The sequence below is a fragment of the Prunus persica genome, chromosome G1 (genome assembly GCF_000346465.2).
Source record: "Prunus persica cultivar Lovell chromosome G1, Prunus_persica_NCBIv2, whole genome shotgun sequence".
Taxonomy (NCBI): Eukaryota; Viridiplantae; Streptophyta; class Magnoliopsida; order Rosales; family Rosaceae; genus Prunus; species Prunus persica.
Window position 1 is genome coordinate 39,427,514 of NC_034009.1, and position 20,424 is coordinate 39,447,937.

Below are 20,424 nucleotides of genomic sequence, written 5' to 3' on the forward strand. Positions count from 1 at the left end.
GATGGGTTAAGGGTGGAAAACCGTGCAAAAAAAGATCAAAGAGGTGGACATTTTAGGGTAGTCTCTCAGAGCATAATGTAAAAGATATTGGAGGACTAAAAAAGTAAAAGAAAAGAGGTAACTTTTATCATTGTGTGATGACATCACACTCATCTCACGTGCATGCAACCGAACACGCATTACGTAGAAACATAAAATATATATTTTGTAGTATTCTCGATTTTTATGTTTGGATAATCACATTCGTTTACTAAATCTGTGTTACTTTTTTTTTTTTTTTAAAAAGGAAAATAATTCTAAGCATTATTATGGGTGGGTTACGTGAATAGTATGCATTGATATCGTTATATTAAAATGCGAGCATTTAACTCAAAATTAATTGATAATAAATAAAAAAGTTTAAAATTTTCTAAATTCTTTGATTTGGGATTTGCACTCTCAACAATACTCATATAATTTGTTGAAGTTTTCTTATTTTATTTTCAGAATCAAATCAAGAAGTTGCTTGTAAAATTTGAAATTGGTCAAAAGGTACAAGGTTCCATCTCTTTGTCCAATGGTATATAAGGGAAAGTGGATAATGCAAACAAATTGAATTTGCATTAATACTTTGTTCACAAACATCTTCAAATGGCCTCTAATCAGAATTGTTTTACATTGTATTTAAAAAGAGAAAGCTAAAAGATCATATATATATATACGTTGGGTGGAATGTATTGGGCTTGGTCATGGTCATGCATGGAAGCATTTCCCAATGAGAGAATCGAATCAGTCCCCTCCTTTGTTTTTGCTTTTTCACAGTTTGCTACAGCCTTCTTTACCATTCCCCAAGAAAAAAAAAATGGCATGGTGAGTGGTGAATAATCTTGAAATAATAATAATTGGATTTTCTTTTCTATTATTTCACATAATTATTCAAAGATTCAAAATGAAGATTTGTGAGGACGAGTAAGGTGGGGGACGGGGGGGAAAGTAAAAACGACAGTGAAAAAGGCATGAATTGCAGTACACAACTAGTGAGAAAAAGAAAAAGATTAAAAGACGGTCAAAATTTGAACCTCGAAGACTCCTCTCCCATCATCATCAGCTTCGACTATCTTTATCGAAACTCTACCAATTAATTTCCCCTTTCTTTCTTTGATTTTGAGCCTCCACTCCAATCCATGTTTCTGATCTCAATTATTAAAATTTGGTCACAGAATACAACTAATGTGGACGTTCTTTGAACATCTTTAGCCATGCAACAGCTTGTGTTTGGCTTCAGCTATGTGCCTATGTGTTGGGCAACGGTAACATATCTTCTCTAAATTAGCAAACCAGCTGACATGCAAGAGTGTGACCATATTTTTATGTAAGATTAGCTGCAGTCTATTCGATATTTTGCTTTTAACATGCTGAGATAGTACATTGAATCCCCTCAAATTACAACATCCTGTGTTCCGCAGTTTGATACAGTTCTTATCAACTAATGTGTAGTACGCTAAGGCCCTAAGCTACCAAACGATGGATCAATTGCTTTTGTGTTTTAATTTTTTTCTGGGCTGGGGGAGAGAAATTGTGGTAACCCTAAAAACCCTTTTGACTTAGAGGAAATTTTTGTAGTTCCAAGTACAAAGAAAGAATATTCAAGAAAAATTGAAAAGCAACCACCATTTTTCCTTGTATAGTGACACCCTTAGGATGTGGGGTTATAAAATTACAGAAAAGCAGGCTTGACCACTCCTAAGGGTTTTTTGATGTGTGAAGAATATTCATTTTGTCTGGCAGGAAAACAGTGAATTTTGTTCCTGCTTATCCAGTCCTGACTCAACAAGAAAGCCAACAAGAAGGAAGGTGACTCCTAAATAAATGCAAACGGTCAAAAGAATTTCATGAGGTTCATAGATTAGAATAATTAAAAGACATTGGGGTGCATGGCTATATGCTGTGTTTAGAGGTTACAATGCATGCTATTTTCTTTTTGTGGGGACATGAACATTATAGATAGTTGTTGTACGAATAAATTAACAAAGTCAAATCAACATGGTTTTCCTTGTTGCTTTTCAAATTGCGCATTGTATTAAGGAACAATACTTTTTAACTTTGAATTGTGATTACATCCCTATCATTTTCGACCAAAAAAAACATCCCTATCATTTGCTGTAATATGTATCTATCTCTTCTGAATGATTGAGCTAGATGGAAACAATATCTTAAAAGGCTGGAATTTGACTCTCCCACACCAACCAAATTGCCTGAAAATTATGAAGGTCATCTTAATTTTCTCAGAAACTTGCTTCTTAATTATGTAAAAAAAATGTTCCATACAATAACACATTTAACCAAGGTGTAGAGTGGCGGATCCTGGAATTTTCATTCCGGGAGTCAACGTGTAAAAGGTTAAAAAAATTTCTATACAAAATAGACCCATTGAAATGAAACGATAATACTCTAATTCATAGTTAATAGATAAAACCATACAAAATACTCATGTTCATTATCAAAGAGAATTGCAACTTCAAAAAATAGACACACATGGCAATACACCAAAAATATATCTAAGAGTGTGATAATAAACCAAAAAAATTAGCGCAATCCTCTTTGCCTCCCAAGGCGTCTCGTCCTATTTGACATAAGAACTGGCATATATTAGCGCAATCTTCCTCATTTTAGGGCATTTACGTCATTTTTTAGGTTCATCGTAGTTTTGATTTTGAGCTTTATCTGCATTTCTTTTGGGTTCTAGCTCTCAAACTTTGGACCCTTATGAGTACTGTCTTAGGGGGAGTTTATTCAAGCAAATATTTCTTCAATATGTAAGAGTTAGGTTATTCTTATAAAACTCTTTGTGGATTGACTTTTTACCTAGATTGACCTTAGGTCCCTTCATGCATTCATATCATACATGAAAAATTATTTTATGTAAAAATATTGGCTAAGTATGAAAATTAGTTTTTCAGAATAATCATTTTCTCAAGATAATTTTTGGCGGCTTTTATTCCTTACACATCAAATGAGAAAACTTGATTTATGGGATTTTAGTACGAAGTATATATTGACTTAATGAGCCATCATTTTTAGCATAAATCGTATTTTGCACTAAAATTGATTTTTCATATTTTGATTTGGTGGGAATTTGATTTTCTAGTATTTTTATTTGAATCTAAATGGGGGGTACTTCCTTATTTACAATGTAAACTTAAGTAAATGGAGTGATATAAAAATAAATAAAAGTAAAAGGACAAAGACATTTACTTAAATGTTGAAAATGGAAATAAGGTAATTTGCCTGCTGTGCTGGTGTGTTGCACCCTCTGGAGCATTTCATCAAGCAGTTTATAGGCAATTTGTAGAGGTCAACATCTTCGCCTCCAATGGTGGATTCCGGGCTTGCAAAGGTCAATTGACCCCTCTTGCCCCTATGTGGATCTGCCCTTGGGTGTAGCATTGCCAACTCACTTTAAAGCATGCCACATTTTCTCTGCTTTTATATATTTTAGAGTAATATATGTAGAGACGGACCCAAAATTTCAAAATAAGGTGAGCTAAATTTACCTTAAAGGTGGGTTGTTAATTTTGAACTGGACTAAACCTTAAATCTACATAATAACTATAGGGAAAAAAGTAAAACAAATTAACTCACCTCGGCTATATAGTCCACGTTAGACAACTCATGGGACCATCCCAGAATATATGCTTACAAACCTATATTGTCAAATTGTAAATTTAGATGGCATGAACATATTTATATAAACGACAAATTTGATTGCTCAATCTGGTTAGAAAACATTAATTTCTTATTTTTTTACAAGCCTATAGTGCTAATTAAATTCAAACTAACTAGCCATTTCTAGCTATGGGAGTACATGGTGGATAGATAAAAAGAAGGGCATTTATGGAACTAAAAGAAATTTTTGGATATGTTCATGCATTTGCAACCTCTGGAAACCCTAAAGTACACTAGTTAAAGCTTTATCATCAAATTCTTTCTTTCTTTAGTATCTTTAGAATCCCATTTCAATATTTCTTTATCTCTTTTTCCCATTTTGGTTTTCTTTTTTGTGATATACATTCCATTGTTCAAGGAAGCAAAGTGATGAAGAGAATATCAAAAAAGAAAAACCACACCCTAAATCTCTACTGGGTACAATCCACCACTCGTTTCTCGAGGCCCTTAAGCAAGTATAAAAACCTCCCCAACCCCATCACTTTAATCACCAAATTCCTCCACCACTAATCTTAATTTTTCAGGCATTTCTATTCAACTCTGCTTTCTCAAGGTGAGGCCTTTTCAACTTCACTCTTGAGCTTTTGTAGCTTATTTTTCCCTAATGAACTTGAAGTTTGTTAAATGATGCATTTTAGCTAACTAATATATTGTTTTTTTGTTGGTAATATATATTCTCTGAAATCCAGAAGAGCTCAAATTAAGAAACATGAGCAGGCCAGGAGATTGGAACTGTAGGTCATGCAACCATCTCAACTTCCAAAGGAGGGACTCGTGCCAGAGGTGCGGGGAGCCAAAAAGTGGGGAGAGAGTTGAGTATGGAAGTTTTGGTGGAAGAGGTGGAGGTGGTGGTTCATTCGGATTCACCACTGGCCCGGATGTCCGTCCCGGTGACTGGTACTGCACCATTGGCAATTGTGCAGCGCATAACTTTGCCAGCCGCTCCAGCTGCTTCAAGTGTGGTGCGTCCAAGGATGAATCTTCCAGTGGCGGAGGTGGCGGCTATGAGGGTAGAGGGTTTGGATTTGGGAGCGGTGGAAGTAGCTCTGGTCGCTCCGGATGGAAATCCGGAGATTGGATTTGCACAAGGTTACTTTATAAATCAGATCACATTACTGATCATATCTCTCATATAACATAATATACAACACATACACGAAACATTGCTCGCAAATTTTTTACATATATGAGTACACGCACCTATATGTAATAGTTGAATTAATTGGACAGGTCAGGGTGCAATGAGCACAACTTCGCTAGCAGGACGGAATGTTTCAGATGCAATGCTCCAAGGGACAACAATGGTGGCAAGTCTCCATATTAACTCGTAAATTTTCATCATTTTCAGTGAGTATGTACATAAGATATATAAAAATATATAGTTACTTAATTAAATTATTTTGCTTTTTCTTTTTTGGTTTGTAAACTAATATATAAATGTTGATGATATTCAGGTACTGCTGTACTTTGCTGAAGGAACTGAGAGAAGAACATGATTCCCTTATAATGGCTTGAGCTAGCTACTCCTTTAGTGGGCCAGATGACCACCTTCCTATATTTTTTTTTTCTCTTTTAATTCTCTTTTCCTTCCCCTCTCCTTCATTTCCAGTTTCTATCTTTTGTTTTCTAAGGAGCTTAATTTGAATTGTGTCTGATGAAGACTTGATGAAGTAGTACTTTAACAAAGCTAAATGATTTGTCATTTTGTGAGCTTTCTTATGATATGAACTATATAGGCATGTAGTTTTTCTGGTAGTATTAAATCTAATTTATCATCTCTTTCTGTGTCTTGGAGAATTTAAGCACCATTGCCGCAGCTGCAAGTAATTATTTACTTTCCTTGTTCTTAATTGGCTAATGGTGAGAAGAGAGAGAGAGAGAGAGAGAGAGAGAGAGAGAGAGAAGTGGATATATGGTGGATGATGCTCCATCCCTAGTATCAAGAATGCTTTTATCCTAAGAGTGGTCCAAGGAATATATTTGAGTACTTAAAAACTGCAAATGAGATATCTGCAAAGCAATAATATATACCAAAGGAGCTGTTCACGTCATGCATGGACCATAAACCAGATCTTTTGGTTAAAACAACGCACCAAGGACAGGGAATTCAAAACTTCTATCTTTACACATTTTAAGAATTAAAACTAATTCTAGAGAAATTTCCCTTTGCAAGGGAGTTGGAGCATTGATAAAAGATGTATATATGTTCCACAATATATATTTCGGAAACCAATATCAAGTCCAACAATTCAAACTCGAATTTCAATTGTGTGTTTTTTTCTTTTCAAGATTAAAGGACTGCTATCCATTATGGAAGTGATCTTTCAAGTTCAATGCGTGTCCATTTGTCGCAGCAGTCAGTGGAGGTTGAAACTTGACAAACTCCAATTTATATTTATATTTATATTTTTTATACAAGCGATATTGGAGGGTGAGGATTTTCTCACACACACTGTAAAGGTACCGTAAGGGTTCGAACTTAAGACTACTAGCTAATCTGCAAGTCAAGACATTTTCCTCTAGGCTACCCTGTTGCTGAACAGACTCCATTTTAACTAAGTGAGCATATATGCTTAATTAGTAAATGAAAACTATTTATTATATGTGCTGGACATATATGCCCTTTCTCATGCTTAATTAATCTCTTGAGATAAAGTATTCATTCAGCGAAAATGCAGCAATAACCAAGAAAAGCAATGATCGAAAAAAAAAAAAAGAAAAAAAAAAAAAGGTGAAAGATTGGTACGGAATTAGTAAGGTTTTTACTAAGTATGGGGTTTATAGTTTCAATGTTAGAGCACTCATCTTTATTTTTACAAAATTTATAATTTTAGTAATAGAGCACTTATTCTCTAATTCTAATTAACATTCGATTCTTTGATTAACGGACGGGGTTAACCTTGAGAAATCTGATGATGAGCTTCCAAAACAAAGTTCTCTAATTGAACATATTTTAACTTAAAGCATAAACTCACATAGGATTCCCAAACTTTTCAGCAAACACCTTTCGTGGGTTCCCTCATTGACCTCATGGGGGTTGGGTTTTTAAGTACTGCAAAATGCACATTTTATTGGTCAAAAAGCAACAACAACACATTCATTATTGTCTGCTACTACACTCCATTATTTAGCTTTTAGCAAGATTCTTTGTTTCGCTTTAAGCTTGGCTTTATGTTACTTCATTTTTATATATGCTTTGTTGATTTTAGTGAACTAGTGCCATGAAGTACCTTACATTCAATCATGTCAAAACTTGCTTATTAAGATTTTTTTCTTCTTCTTCTTTATCTGAATCTTATTGCATGTGAAAATGAACAAAAAGAATATTTATTAGTTTCCACTATTTTTCTTCTATATTGATTAAATAATTTCATCCGTGATATGCAGGACAAAATCTTACTTGTAGGAAATAAATGACATTCGAAGAGATGTTAAATTTGGCATACTTATAATTTGAGAATTCTATAACCCTCCATTTTGATGAAGGAATTGAAAATTACATAGATGTCTAAATGACTTAATTTAAATTTCTATCATTTCAATTTCTAGCAATTGAAAATTTCAGTACTTGGATTTATATATGTCGAATTTTGTAAATGACACTATTAAAATTGTAAAATGACTCTTATTATGGTGGAAGTTAAACTCAAGAATTTGATGTCGCAATTTCCATGATTTTTATTATGCGTATCATTTAATAAAGTTCGTGCTTAAGTTACCAAACAAGTGAATTGTCTATTTCTCCTTTTAAATTCCCGACTTTTAGCTAAATTCCAAATTATTTTCCATCATCCAAATAGAGGATAATTTCTGATTACTTTTCAATCTTAACAAAGGACAAGACAATTGAAAGACTCATCATGCTTGTGAAAGAAGAACATGAACATCTTTTGACATGATTTAAATGCCGATTGGGTCCCAAAAACAATCAACACGAGACAATTAACCGGATTAAGTACAACATGTTTGAACTTAACAACACTGTGATGGTCAATGGTAGGAAAAACAAGGGCACTTTTTAATCCAGTTCAATGGATGCAAAATTGGCTTTTTAAAGGTATTTTGTTTTACTTTTTATAAGCCGAGCATGTTCAATTTTGTTAAAGTTTGTTGCCTTCTCTTTCTGTCCAATTGAAAAGCAACCCGTTTTCCCAATAAAAGGAGAAAAACAAAAGAGAACAAATTATACAGGAATTCTATAGTGAGGGCCTTAAGGCCCTTAGATGAGACCCTATCGCTTTAACCGTTGGATTAAATTAGTTAGTTTGATCAAACGATTAAGAAATATAACTACTCACAAATTATAATTTAGTACTGGGTTGGTCTGTCATTGCCTGCAATTCAAGCCCAATACAGCCCATTTCTCAATAATGGATCCAACATAAGATCCGGCCCAAGTCCGTGTACAAAGTTCAGTTTGAGTCCAAATTTCAAACACTTCATGGCTTCTTTCGGGGCATTTAACTGTCGTCTCTCTTTCTTCCGTACCCCACAAATTTGTAGGCAAGCTTGTGATCTAGCTTCATGATTCTTACTTATTACGTTTGTTATTGCCGATTAAGCCGTCTGAAATGGTTGAATCTGCGGGTCATATGCGAAAGCAATAAAAGTGCACGCCATGTGTTTGATGTTTTGCCGTAGCGGAGTCGTGGCCCTTTTACTGATGATGCCTTTTGGAAGAAGAAAAAGAGAAAATGGTGGATGTAGTTTTAGTTTTGGAGTGCCAACTTGAAAGGTTATTTGGAGGTTGTTCTTTTCCAGGTAACAATGGCCAGTAGACATGTATAGAAGGATGTATGGTGTAAGCATGTAAATGGTGCACCATAAAGACATTCCCATGCCATTAAGTTCCAAATCATTTTCCAAATAAGTTAAAGAACTTGATGAAAAGATTGAGCAAAACCTGATCTTACCACCAACTTGCCAGAGTGACAATGACATACAATACACAAACTTTCTCTTATTCGAATATCTCTTCGACCCACTTTAAGGAAGCCAGAACCTGCTAGCTAGACTAGACTACTTTCAACGGTAGGGAGAATACAAAGGAGAGACTAGGGGTGGTTGAAGCTTAAATAATAGATATGACAGAGCATACTGTTTGGTGAGTTTGAGGAGAACACTAGCTGCGATGACAGAAACAGTTGACCACGGTGTGTTAAAATAATTTTGCCTCAAATTTGCCATCCATTTGTGCCTGCGAGTTCTGCAGTCGTTGTTCAGCTCATCACATAGAGTAGCATAACAGTAGTTGCTAACAATGACCCCACTGTCAAGGTTATTGAGCAAAGTAGATACCCCACTGTTCTCACCTATCCAATTTTGAACAATTCCATGCTCAACAACAACCAGCTCCACATCCTTTGATGAACTTACCAAACGCTTCATGAGGAAAACATAATTAGTTAGGTAATTCATGTTCTTGCAGTGACATTGTTCGAAAGCCAGGAGATTTCTGAATGTCAGCTCTGTCGAATCCGATACTCTTCAACTTCAGAATTTTGAGAACCCCACTAGAGAATTTTATGTCAAACAGACTTTCGCTTTTTCCCACCTTAAACTTGACTCCAGCCTGATGTAGCTCTGCCATGTTTGGTATTGTGGGAGATTTAAGTTTCCCTCTAGTTTTTGGTTCCATTGGTTGACACAAAATTCTCATAAAATCAACAAACTGGTTTACCTCTATTCCTGGAACAAAATTTTTCTCCCAATCGTCTTCTGTTCCTTCCCTATAGATTCAGATTGCATCTTTGAACGAAAAGTAAGAAACAAATATTACTGAATATTTCCTACTAGTAGGAGGGAAAAGTTTATCAGGGTCAAAAAGATCTTTCAGAATGAAGAATGGCAGTTGATTTTCAAGCATTCACAAGTCAGGCGATATATCGCGTTTCATCCGTGGTTTCTCAAATATGTAGTCATTTTCATGATTAAATCCTAAAAAACACTTCCTCAGTAAGAACTCAATGATGAAGGCTGAATCCACTGGAATGATTCTTACAAATTCATCACTGTCAAACTCAATGAAATCTGCATAATAACTGCGCCATCTTGCTTCTTGATCCTTTATTTTGTTTATATAATTATTCAAGCTTACTTGGGTTCGATGTAGAAAATACGCTAGATACCTCTTTTTGTGCTCTTCCATGGCCTTCAAGTGTTCTTTGCCATGGTGAAGTGGGCCTATAGAGACTACTCGAGGTGTGTAGGCGTTTTCATTTCCTCGCCGTAGTCACTCAGGAACTCTGTAGATACAATGCAATGGGGGCAGGGGAGACAAGTTGGCCAACTCTTGGCTCATCGAAGTTTCCAAAGGATTGTGCTGTTTTTCTATGTCATAATTTGGAGCTTCATTTTTCCCCCTCATCATCATGTACTAGCACCAGAATCAACAAATATTACATTAATTGATGACTGCAAGCAGGAAAGGGAACTGAAATCAAAATCTTGTATTAGTTATTGCATACCAACACCTTAAACACTGACTTCGACAAAAAAAAAAAACACAGACCTTAAAAACTCACATGAAGTACTTAACTCTACTTTTGTATAGATATTTCCACATTCCAATCTTATTTCCAATAAAAACAGGCTGAGACAAATCAAACTTTTGTCAACCTATCTATCTATAATTAAACACTTCTCTCTCGATTAATAGAGTTCTAAGTTCAACAATTTAAAAAATATTTGCTTAAATAAAAATGATCGATGCGTAAATATAGCAATGGGGAAGGAAATTCTAACGGTAGAGACTGATAAAAAAATGCTAGGCTTACCATATTTTTCATACCACATTATGTACCACCTCTCTAATAGAGGTGGGCCCCATTGTATTGGTGGGCTCCACCTCTATTAGAGATGTGGTACACAATATGGTATGAAAAATGTGGTAAGCCTAGCATTACTCTTGTTGATATATATGCAATCAATATCATTGTTGCCAACTGTGGGAACTGAATTTTCGCAAACCCTAGGTCAAATATTTCCTTCCATTTGAGGATTATTTGATTTGGGGATTCTTGCCAATTAGGGATTTGATTCTCATTAAATCCATAATTGATTTAAATCTCATCAGAAAAATAATTCCTTTCACAACAAAGATTATTTTTCTCCAAACCCTAACCCTACGAGGCTCTATAAATACATGGCTACACACAAGGGTTGAGGTACGTCTAAATTTCTATCTGAAACTCTGCAGAAATTCCTATCATAAATCCCTAGCCGCCATACTTTTTCTCTCTCTCACACACGGCTCTGGCCACCCGGTTCACACCATACATACAACTCCATACCCTTTTCGTTAGCTATTGTTTTCCTACAAACACTTGAACTAACTTAGGCATCGGAGAGCCTTTGGCCAACACCCCCAAGGTGTGGTCTTCTTATTCCGATTTATTTTTCAAGGAGAAAGGGACGATGAAGAAGAAGATGAAATCTTAGACGAATATTCCCGTGGGACGAAAATCGCTCCCACACCAACAATATGTATCGACATATTATTGATACATTTATGCCAACATCGATGTCGATGTGCATATCGAGAGTTTGTTCTCTAATTTTTTGTATATTATTCGGCAATATTTTGGCAAATCACAACTCATAAGTTTAGCCACTATATAATATTTTAATATAATTTAATTAAATTTTTATTCAATAATTTGCAAAAAATATGTGTATAATACGTGAATTTTGTGTGTATTATTGAAAATTTTGTAAAAAACAAGTGTATTAAACATGAAATATATGTATGTCTGTGTACAATACGAGTATTAAATCTCAAAATCCTAAATTCTTTATACGGATAATAACTATGGAAAAGTAAAAACTCAAAAGGAGACAATAGAGACTCGAGTAATGGCCTAATAGTAATGGATAGTGCTTTGTACTCTTATCGATAAACAAAAATCGAGGAAAACAATTTTTTCTTAAAAAAAGATATGGCTATACTCTTTATAAAAAAAAACCCTAGTCAGGCCGCATGGCTATACTCTTTTATTTAAAAAAATCCTGCGTATAACCTATTCATTTTTTCAAAAAAGGAGGATCGGAATAGCGCTTAGCGTCCCCATAGCGATACAGCGCCCAAGTATAGCCGAGCGGCTACACCATTTTTTGAACTGAAAAAACAAAGTATAGCTGGCGGCTATACTCTTTAGTATCTTACTTTCAAAAGGAATATCGCCGCATGGCGATACTATTTATTAAAAATAAGACTAAAAAAAAAAAGAAAAAGACCCCAGCAGCTTTAGACTATAAAATATAAACCTTAAAATGATATGACAAAATTGTCTATTTAAAGAGTATAGCCGGGTGGCTATACTCGCTAAATATATTCGAAATGAACTAAACTTGCAATCACAGAGGACGGAGGTTGCAGTCGAAGTTTCGCTTCTCTATCAACTCAAGCTTCGATTTCTTTTCTTCGGTTTCGGCTGCTTCATCCTCCGGGTTCGGCCCCGAAAAAAGACCCAACCCGCCTAGAAGGCCCGCCCAGCCGCCTAGCGCCCGCCTAGCCGCCTAGCCGCCTTGCCGCCTAGCCGCCTTGCCGCCTAGCCGCCTAGCGCCCGCCTAGCCGCCTAGCCGCCTAGCCGCCAGCCTAGGCCCATTTTTTAGAGTCTAAAGCACAAGATGCCGAGAATAGACTGGAAACGGTTGCCTCTCAGGCTCAATAGGTCATGCACTGATGTACTCAATCCATCTTTGGTCTGATGTACTCAATCCATCTTTGGTCTATGGCTATGAGTGTGTGATGTTGTTAGTGTGTTGTTCATTTTGCCATTGGCTTCTTTCTCTTTGCTTTCAGATGGCTGACATGGTTACAGAACAATGGATTCAAATTCAGCGGCTTGAGGAGGCTCTTCATATTACACAAGTAAGTTTTTTCTGCTTGAAACTGGCTTCAGGGTCTTTATTTGCTAAATTCATAAGTTTTGCTGATTCACTAATATTTGCTAGTTTCTCCTTGATTGGACTGCTTTTCATTCTTTGGATATTGCATTTCTGTTATAGATTTTGACATTTGATCATGCCCTCTTGTTTGCTGAGAGAAAAAAAGAAGAAGAAGAAAGATTTGTCTCCTCCTCCTGTTGCATAGATAGGATGAATTTCTCATAAGGGATCCCCTTTCACTGTAGCTTGGAGTAGAATTCGTTTTGACACAATATCAATTATCAATGTAAACACGTTTACTGATGCATTATCGACAATATCGATGGACGTCATATCAAATTTAGATGCGTAATTGAATGGAAATAAACATCACTCTCTCCAGTGTGAAATGGACAAAATTCTCTTCAATCAAAAGTGGGCTTACTTCAAATTTAGTTCAAGAATGATGGTGTCTTGCCTGACAATTGACAAGTAGGAGCGTTCCTCTAGTAGAAAAATCTAAATCATTTGTGGTCATCCACTCACTTGGTTAGTCTTCCAGAATCAAGTACGAAATCAAGTCAAAGGAAGCTGCAATTTTCTGAATTGTATACTTGTTTTAATTCTTCCTATCTTTTTCTCTCTTTCAGTTTTTTTGTCTCCCTCAAGTTAATACTTAAGTGAGTTGCCAAATGGGGAAAAAGAGAGTAGAAGAGATGAACCCCACATTTGACTTTAATAGACAAAAGCCCAAGAGAAGTACCAATAAGAGCATCTCCAATTAGGAGGTGCTATCCTATAATTTGACACACATTTCTTTTTTTTTTCTCTTTCAATTCTAACATGATGTCATCTATATCGCAATAGGCCATTGTAGTTAAATTTTCAAATAACCAAGTTGCTCTCTATTTTCCAAAGAAGACTAGAAAACAATTTACCATCTATCTGGTGCTGCTTCTTCCAAACATTAGAAAAAACAGAGCTACACCCACCCAGGAGGAGCCTAGGAGATGACACAATACTGCCTACTATGATTCTTACTTTCTTCACATTCAATGAGACTATAAAATATAACCCAAGTGGTCTAACCCCACGGGGGCGGAAATTGGGTTTAGCAGGTTTAGCAGGTTTAGCAGTGATTGTTGTATAGTCTTAAAATAAGTAGTTTAGTGAGTGCAAACTTCGACTTAAAAAAAATCTCATGTATAGCTGCGCGACTATACTATTTACATATAAATATATAAAAAACCACCTTCCTAGTCACGTGTCACAAATAGTATAGCCGCGTGGTTGTACGGCCATACTGTTTTCAATAAAAAAAAAAAATCATAGTATAGCTGCACGGTAATTCTCATTAAGTATATTATATTTAAAAGGTAGCCGCACGGCTATACTAATTATTTAAAAAAAAAGGACCCCAGTAAAGCCGCGCGGCGATACTCCTTTTATATATAGTATGATATAAATATTATAATATATTATCTAATATTTGGAATATTTACTCTAAAATAAACTACTTTTTGTCTACAAATTGACCATTAAACTTCTTAATCACTCTTATACTTTCAATTAAATCTACTAGGCTAGGTTACGATATTTGCACTAAAAACTCTATTTTTTTTTTCTTCTCTTTCTCTTCCTCTTTTGTTTAACTTAAGCTTAAGTTTTGTAATTTTTTTCCCTCCCTTTTTACATATATGAGTAGGGTATTTTAATATTGGGATTTATGAACTTTTTTTGTATTTCTTCTCTATGTTGGAATATAAATTAGAGATATTTAGTCATATACCCATTATTAGCACTAATATTATAAATAAACCCTACATCATTTAATTCCTATAAACAAACTCAAAAAAAATTCAAAAAATAATAGCTGGCCCTATTAAATTTAATTTTGACTATTAAATTACTTTGATGCCCTATTGAGTATTTTAGGCTTTTTTGGGGTTGAGTTTGTTTTAAGAAATCAATGGCAATTTTGTAATTTAAAAGAAGTTAAAAGCCTTTTTGTTATGTTGTAAATGAGTTTCGGCTGTGTTTCTAAAGTCCATTTCATATAGGTTTTGTTTACACCATAATCAATCGAGTATATCCAGCCTCAAAGCGACTAGCACCAAGGGCAGACACGCCTTCTCCCCTATCGAAGGAAGACATTCTTCCGAGGTGCCAAGCACCTGCCGAAGCTCCCGACTGCTGAATGTCCTAATTGCCAAACCTAATCTCCAAGACACATGTCACCAACACAGCGACTTGCACAAAGTCCCACATCAAAACTTTGTGTAAACCTCCCACTTTCACCTCCCTATAAATAGGGAACAATACCAAAGTAAAAAGGGTAACTTCTCTCTCACTTTTACTGTTACTCTGCCAAAGTTACTACTCTTAGCTGACTTAAGCACCGGAGAGCCTTCGGCCGGCACCACACCGGTCTCCAAAGCTTAACGACTGCTTCTCCTGTTTTGTCTTCTCTAGGTCCTTTTCTCGCGGAAGATCCACACCTTCTCCCTTGCTGAAGACAATTTACTTCTCTCTAAGTTGACCTCCCAAAAAGAGCATCAACAGTTTGGTGCCATCTGTGGGAACATGACAGGACCCGCCTCGAATTTTCTGAAACCTGAGACGAATCCTGTGGAAATTCCCGACATCACCCCGATGTCGAGCCCACTTCTAAAACTATATCATTTTTCCCAAAAAGGAACAAGGGTACGAGACTTTCTACCGAAATTTCGACAGAGTTTCCCATGTAAATTGAACATTGCCCAAAATTTCAATCTACATAAAACACAATTTATATCCGCAACTAGCAGCAAGAACAGCTCGAGAGGTTCAGAATCCATACCTGGATCGTCGGAAATGGTGGCTGGACGACGACGAACAAAGCCGGTGAAGTTTCTGTCAAAACAGGAGCAATTCCGAGCTTTTTTCGACGGAATCGGGCGGTTCCAGGGGCAGGGCTGGTTGGATAAGGAAGAGGGAGCGACGACGGTTCGATCGAGTCCGACCTCATGGCCGGTGGTGGCGACGGTGGCTCTTGGAAGCCACGGCTGGGAAGAAAAAAAAAACGAAGAGGGAGGGGCTGCTCGCCGGGGAAGGGGGGGGGGGGAGGGGAGAGAGAGAGAGAGAGAAAAAAATCTGATTTTTATCAAAACCTTTTTCTCCAAAATTACGGTTATGCCACTGAGGGTATTTTGATCGTATCTCTCTCGTTACAACTCCGATTCGAGCCCACCACATGTCTACGAACTCATCTCGCCGTGCTCTATGCAACGGTATAGCCGAAATTCCCAAATTTCTTCCCAGTCAAAAAGTCAACTTAAATCCTAATAAAATATTTTAGGGGTAAAATGATATTTTCTCTCAATAAATTAATATTTACTAATTTATTTAGGACCGGGTCGTTACAGAACACGACACTTGAATCCCATTTCTCTCTACCAGCCCAGCTGGCTCCTTCTCCCATCAGGCCTCGTCGCCTCTTTTTGACCCCACATTCTGCTATGTCGACCGAGGATAGCCACGATACTTCACACCATACCCCCCGTGAGGGTACCATGATGTAGGGCCCAGTCACTAAAACTATAGCCTCCTTTCCCAAAAAGGAATAAGGGCATGAGAATTTCTACCGAAAATTCGGCAGAGTCTCTCATGTAAATTGAACATTTCCCAAATTTCTTAACATGTTAAAACACATTTAATATCACCAACTAGCAGCATGCACGAGATAATTTCATGCAATTCACACAATCGGCCTTCGACCTTCAAATAAATCAAAACAGAATAACTAGCAATGCAAATAAGGCAGCTTTCCAAATTTTCAACCTGCGGAAAAGCAATAATACTTCCCACAAAACTTCAGCTTGCAACAACTACCATCTATGGATTATCAACAACAGTTGTAGGGGCTCAGGCCCATTATGCAATATAATCAACCTAATATCAGCCATTTATTTCGAAATGGATCTCAGACATATCATAACCACATATTCTATTTAATAAAGTCCAATCAAGTGATAATCGAGAAATAAGCAAGCATTTAATATCGCTCAAGTTTGGATCGAGCTTCAGGCGTTCCAACATAATAAAAACTGAACCTAGTCGTAGTAATAATTAGGATTCAAATCCTGCAACCACCTCAAAATTCATTCACATATTCAGAACCGGTTAAACCTTTTATATATATAGTTATTTCGCGACTGCATCTGGGTGGGACCTCAGGCTACCTACGTACCCTTACTGAGTCATCAAGCCACATGTAGTTCTTTCTACAAGAATTCCGATTTCAATAACATACAATCCATTACAGCAATACAAAATAGTAAATTCTAGAATTATTCATTTCCCTTTTTCCTTAAATTACAACACACAAGACATTATTCTTTTAAGCATCAATCTTTCCCCGATGTAGTAAAATAATCCATTTTTCCTCTCTTTGTTCTCTTCCCATACGCCGGAAATTCCAAAGCCACGTATGGGAAGTGTCTCACACGCCGAAAATTCGAACGCTACATGTGAGACCTAATTAATAATCACATAATCTTCCCATACGCCAGAAATTCCAACGCCACGTATGGGAAGTGTCTCACACATCGGATATTCTAACGCTACGTGTGAGACCTAATATTCCCATACGCCGAAAATTCTAACGCCACGTATGGGAAGTGTCTCACATGCTGGAAATTCCAACGCCACGTGTGAGACCTAATAATCACATAATCTTCCCATACGCCGGAAATTCCAACGCCACGTATGGGAAGTGTCTCACATGCTGGAAATTCTAACGCCACATGTGAGACCTAATAATCACATAATCTTCCCACACCCCGGAAATTCCAATGCCACGTATGGGAAGTGTCTCACATGCTGAAAATTCCAACGTCACGTTTGGGAAGTATGTACTTTTACATAATGTAATCATATAATTTCGCACATTAAACCATAATATTAAATTCCCAATTCCCCAAATTTAAACCAAGACTTAATCACAAATGACTTGCCCTTTTATGAAACTCACCACCAAATTATTCAAGCCTTCAAATCTCCAATCGACACCAAGTTCTCAATTAAATACTTCTAATATCACAACTTACTAATTCCTCAATCCTTAATCCAAAAATATATGTATATATATCTCAATTTCATGCATATTCTTTCAATCATTGAAAATAATGTATATTTAAAATAAATGTCCACTCACTTCCTAATAATCATAACCAAGCCCACGACTCACTTCCACAACTCACCATATCAATTAACCCACACTCATATATTCCGTAATTTAAATTATTATAATAACATCCAAGAGTTTTTATACGATAATATAAAACACTCTCAAAAACCCGAGATAGTCAACATAACTCAAATAAGGGTCGAGACTCGGTAATAAGGTCGTTCTAGTACTCCTCGAAGGGTGAAACTACCTCGGAAGACTCACGATCAACCAAGGTTCAAACTACCCAAACTTGGTTAAACGGGCCCATGGGCCCACGACCTCCAAATTCTGATCTAAAAGTTCCTATGGGTTTGACAAGGTTTAGGATACACGTCTTGCAAGTTTGGTCCATATCCAACTGTCGGATCGCTCGCAATCGCATGATCGGAAGGTTATTGTAAAACACAAACTTCAAGTTATTAAATCAGAACATCCGGGGCTCCGATCCACGATCCGTGAATTCCTACACAATCCTAGGAGTGCCTAGATCAACATATATTAAATTCGAGAAGATCCAACGGTTCGAACCTATCGAATTCGGATAACGTACAATATGCGAAATCCGTTCAAGACTCAAACGGTAACCGAATTAACATCCGAGCACATCTACGAGCTCGTGAGGACTAAGAGATCACATCTGGACACAATGCCCTTTTTCTACGGTGCCCACGCGCCGCCACACGCGCTAGCAGCGCGTGGGTGTCCAAAGCAATAACACTTCACCGGGAAATCTCAAAATCGCTACTCAAGACTCCTACCCTAGGTGTAACACCCTATTTGGAGTCACTTTTGTTTTGGGCCTACCTCAAAAAGTGTCTGGAAGTAGCCAGAATCACGATCCCAAAATCGGCCGAAATCCAATTCGAAAATCAAGCTACCTAGGCTCAAAATTGATGCAATCCTACCCAACCATCAGCTAGAGCTTGGAAAATAGGTGAGAAACCAGACCTCACTTGCCGGAAATGATGGCCGGAAATGGCCGAAATGACGCCGTGAAATTCGAAAGAAAATCGGGTGGTTTTTGGCAGATTCCGACGAGCACAGTGAATGGTGACGGCTGAGACTGGTCGGGAAAGGACAGGGGAAGAGTGGCGGTTTGAACAGGACCGGTCTCGAGGCCGGTCGTTGACAGTGGTGGTGGCGGTGGCTTGGAGAAGTCATCGGTTGTGCAGAAAAATCGAAGGGGAGGGGGAACAGCTCGCGGGGAGAGAGAGAGAGAGAGAGAGAAACAAAAATCAGATTTTTATCAAACCAATTTTGAGGAAATTACTGTCATGCCATTGAACTTGTTTTGATTGTAACTTCTTCGTTACAACTCTGATTCAAGTCCACTATATGTTCATAGACTCATCTTGGTACGATCTATCTAAAAATACCAGTCGTTTTCCCAAAATCTTTCCGGATAAAAAGTGACCAAAATACCCCTACCTAAGGGTAAATTCTTAATTTCACATTTAATTAAATTAAATAATTTAAATAGGGAATTCAATTGGAGTCGGGGTGTTACAGGAGGAGGATTTCTCAACTTGCAGGAGTAGTGTTTGTTATGCTACCTCAAATGTGTCCTTTGACAAGCCTATGTATGTGGCATTTAATTTACCATAAAAATTCGCTACTCGAATAGGTAAGACAAATAGCTAAAGAAACTGTTATTTTATTATTTATCTTTGTCTAGGTGGCATAGTAAACCCTTCATTTACCATTGTTACCTACATAGCTTATATTGATGTTCTGGGGTGAATTTACAAGAATGTTATGTAATTCTCTGACCTTCTTGCATCGGCTTTGTTGGAAGACAAGCAGATTTTGAGGAAATTACACTAAACCCTAAATTGTCCATTGTGTACAGTGTAATTAATTTATACATCTTCACAATTTTTCATTATAGAATGGTAGTCAAAGACTGCTTCTAGTATTGGATAAGTTTAAGCTGGCAGTGGCTTGCTTGTGTTGAGGAATTGGACTGCTTCTCTAAGCTTCTTGTGTCGGCTGAGTTTGAACAAGTTTGGGTGTGCTGAGTGTTTCCATGGGTGTTTTACTGATCATGGTTATTAGATTTGTGATAGTAGATTAGTTTGGGTTCAATCCCAACAGAATCTGTCTCAACTCAAGCCTAGATATAGTTGATTCTTAAGTTTCAAGAATTCTATAGTGAGGGTCTTATATATGGCTCTTAGGTGAGATCCTATTTTTTAACCTTTGGATCAAATTGGTTAGCCGTAAGATTAAATTGGTTAGCCTGATCTAACAGTTAAAAGATAGGATCTCACCTAAGGACCATATATAAATGGGCTAAATTTTGATGTTATATCTTTTCTTCCGCAATAATCGTATCCATTTGTTGTCATAATAAATCAACTAGCTAGTATGAAAGTAGTATTTCTTTGCTTCATCACTCACAATACTATCTTTTTATTGATCGAATCACAATACAATACTTGGTACATATCGCCCTACAAGCACACAGAGAAGATTAACTAACAGACAAGGAGTCATACTTTTCAACATAAAATACAAACTTAATCTCTTTTTTTTTTCTTTCACTACGTTGGTGATGGAAAAAGGACAGGCAGAATACAGAGAGAGATCCAGTTGCTGTTACTGATGCTTAAGCAATATATAAAATGGAGCACACTGCTTGG

At 36.8% G+C, this 20,424-nt stretch overlaps 1 protein-coding gene and 1 pseudogene across 4 annotated transcripts; one reads left to right on the forward strand and one right to left on the reverse strand.

The window, feature by feature from the left end:
- LOC18790599 (transcription initiation factor TFIID subunit 15) lies at positions 4,095-5,492 on the forward strand. Of its 4 annotated transcripts, none has more exons than XM_020561323.1 (4): positions 4,095-4,258; positions 4,395-4,794; positions 4,936-5,012; positions 5,160-5,492. In XM_020561323.1, exons 2-4 carry the CDS (start codon positions 4,415-4,417, stop codon positions 5,177-5,179), a joined length of 477 nt encoding a protein of 158 aa, XP_020416912.1. In that variant the 5' UTR covers positions 4,095-4,258; positions 4,395-4,414; the 3' UTR covers positions 5,180-5,492. The 4 variants fall into 4 exon arrangements, with proteins under 4 accessions (XP_020416912.1, XP_020416930.1, XP_020416916.1 ...); XM_020561341.1 differs by having other exon boundaries at positions 4,096-4,258; positions 4,936-5,052; XM_020561327.1 differs by having other exon boundaries at positions 4,097-4,258; positions 4,936-5,056.
- On the reverse strand, positions 8,777-10,284 carry LOC18792340 (annotated as a pseudogene).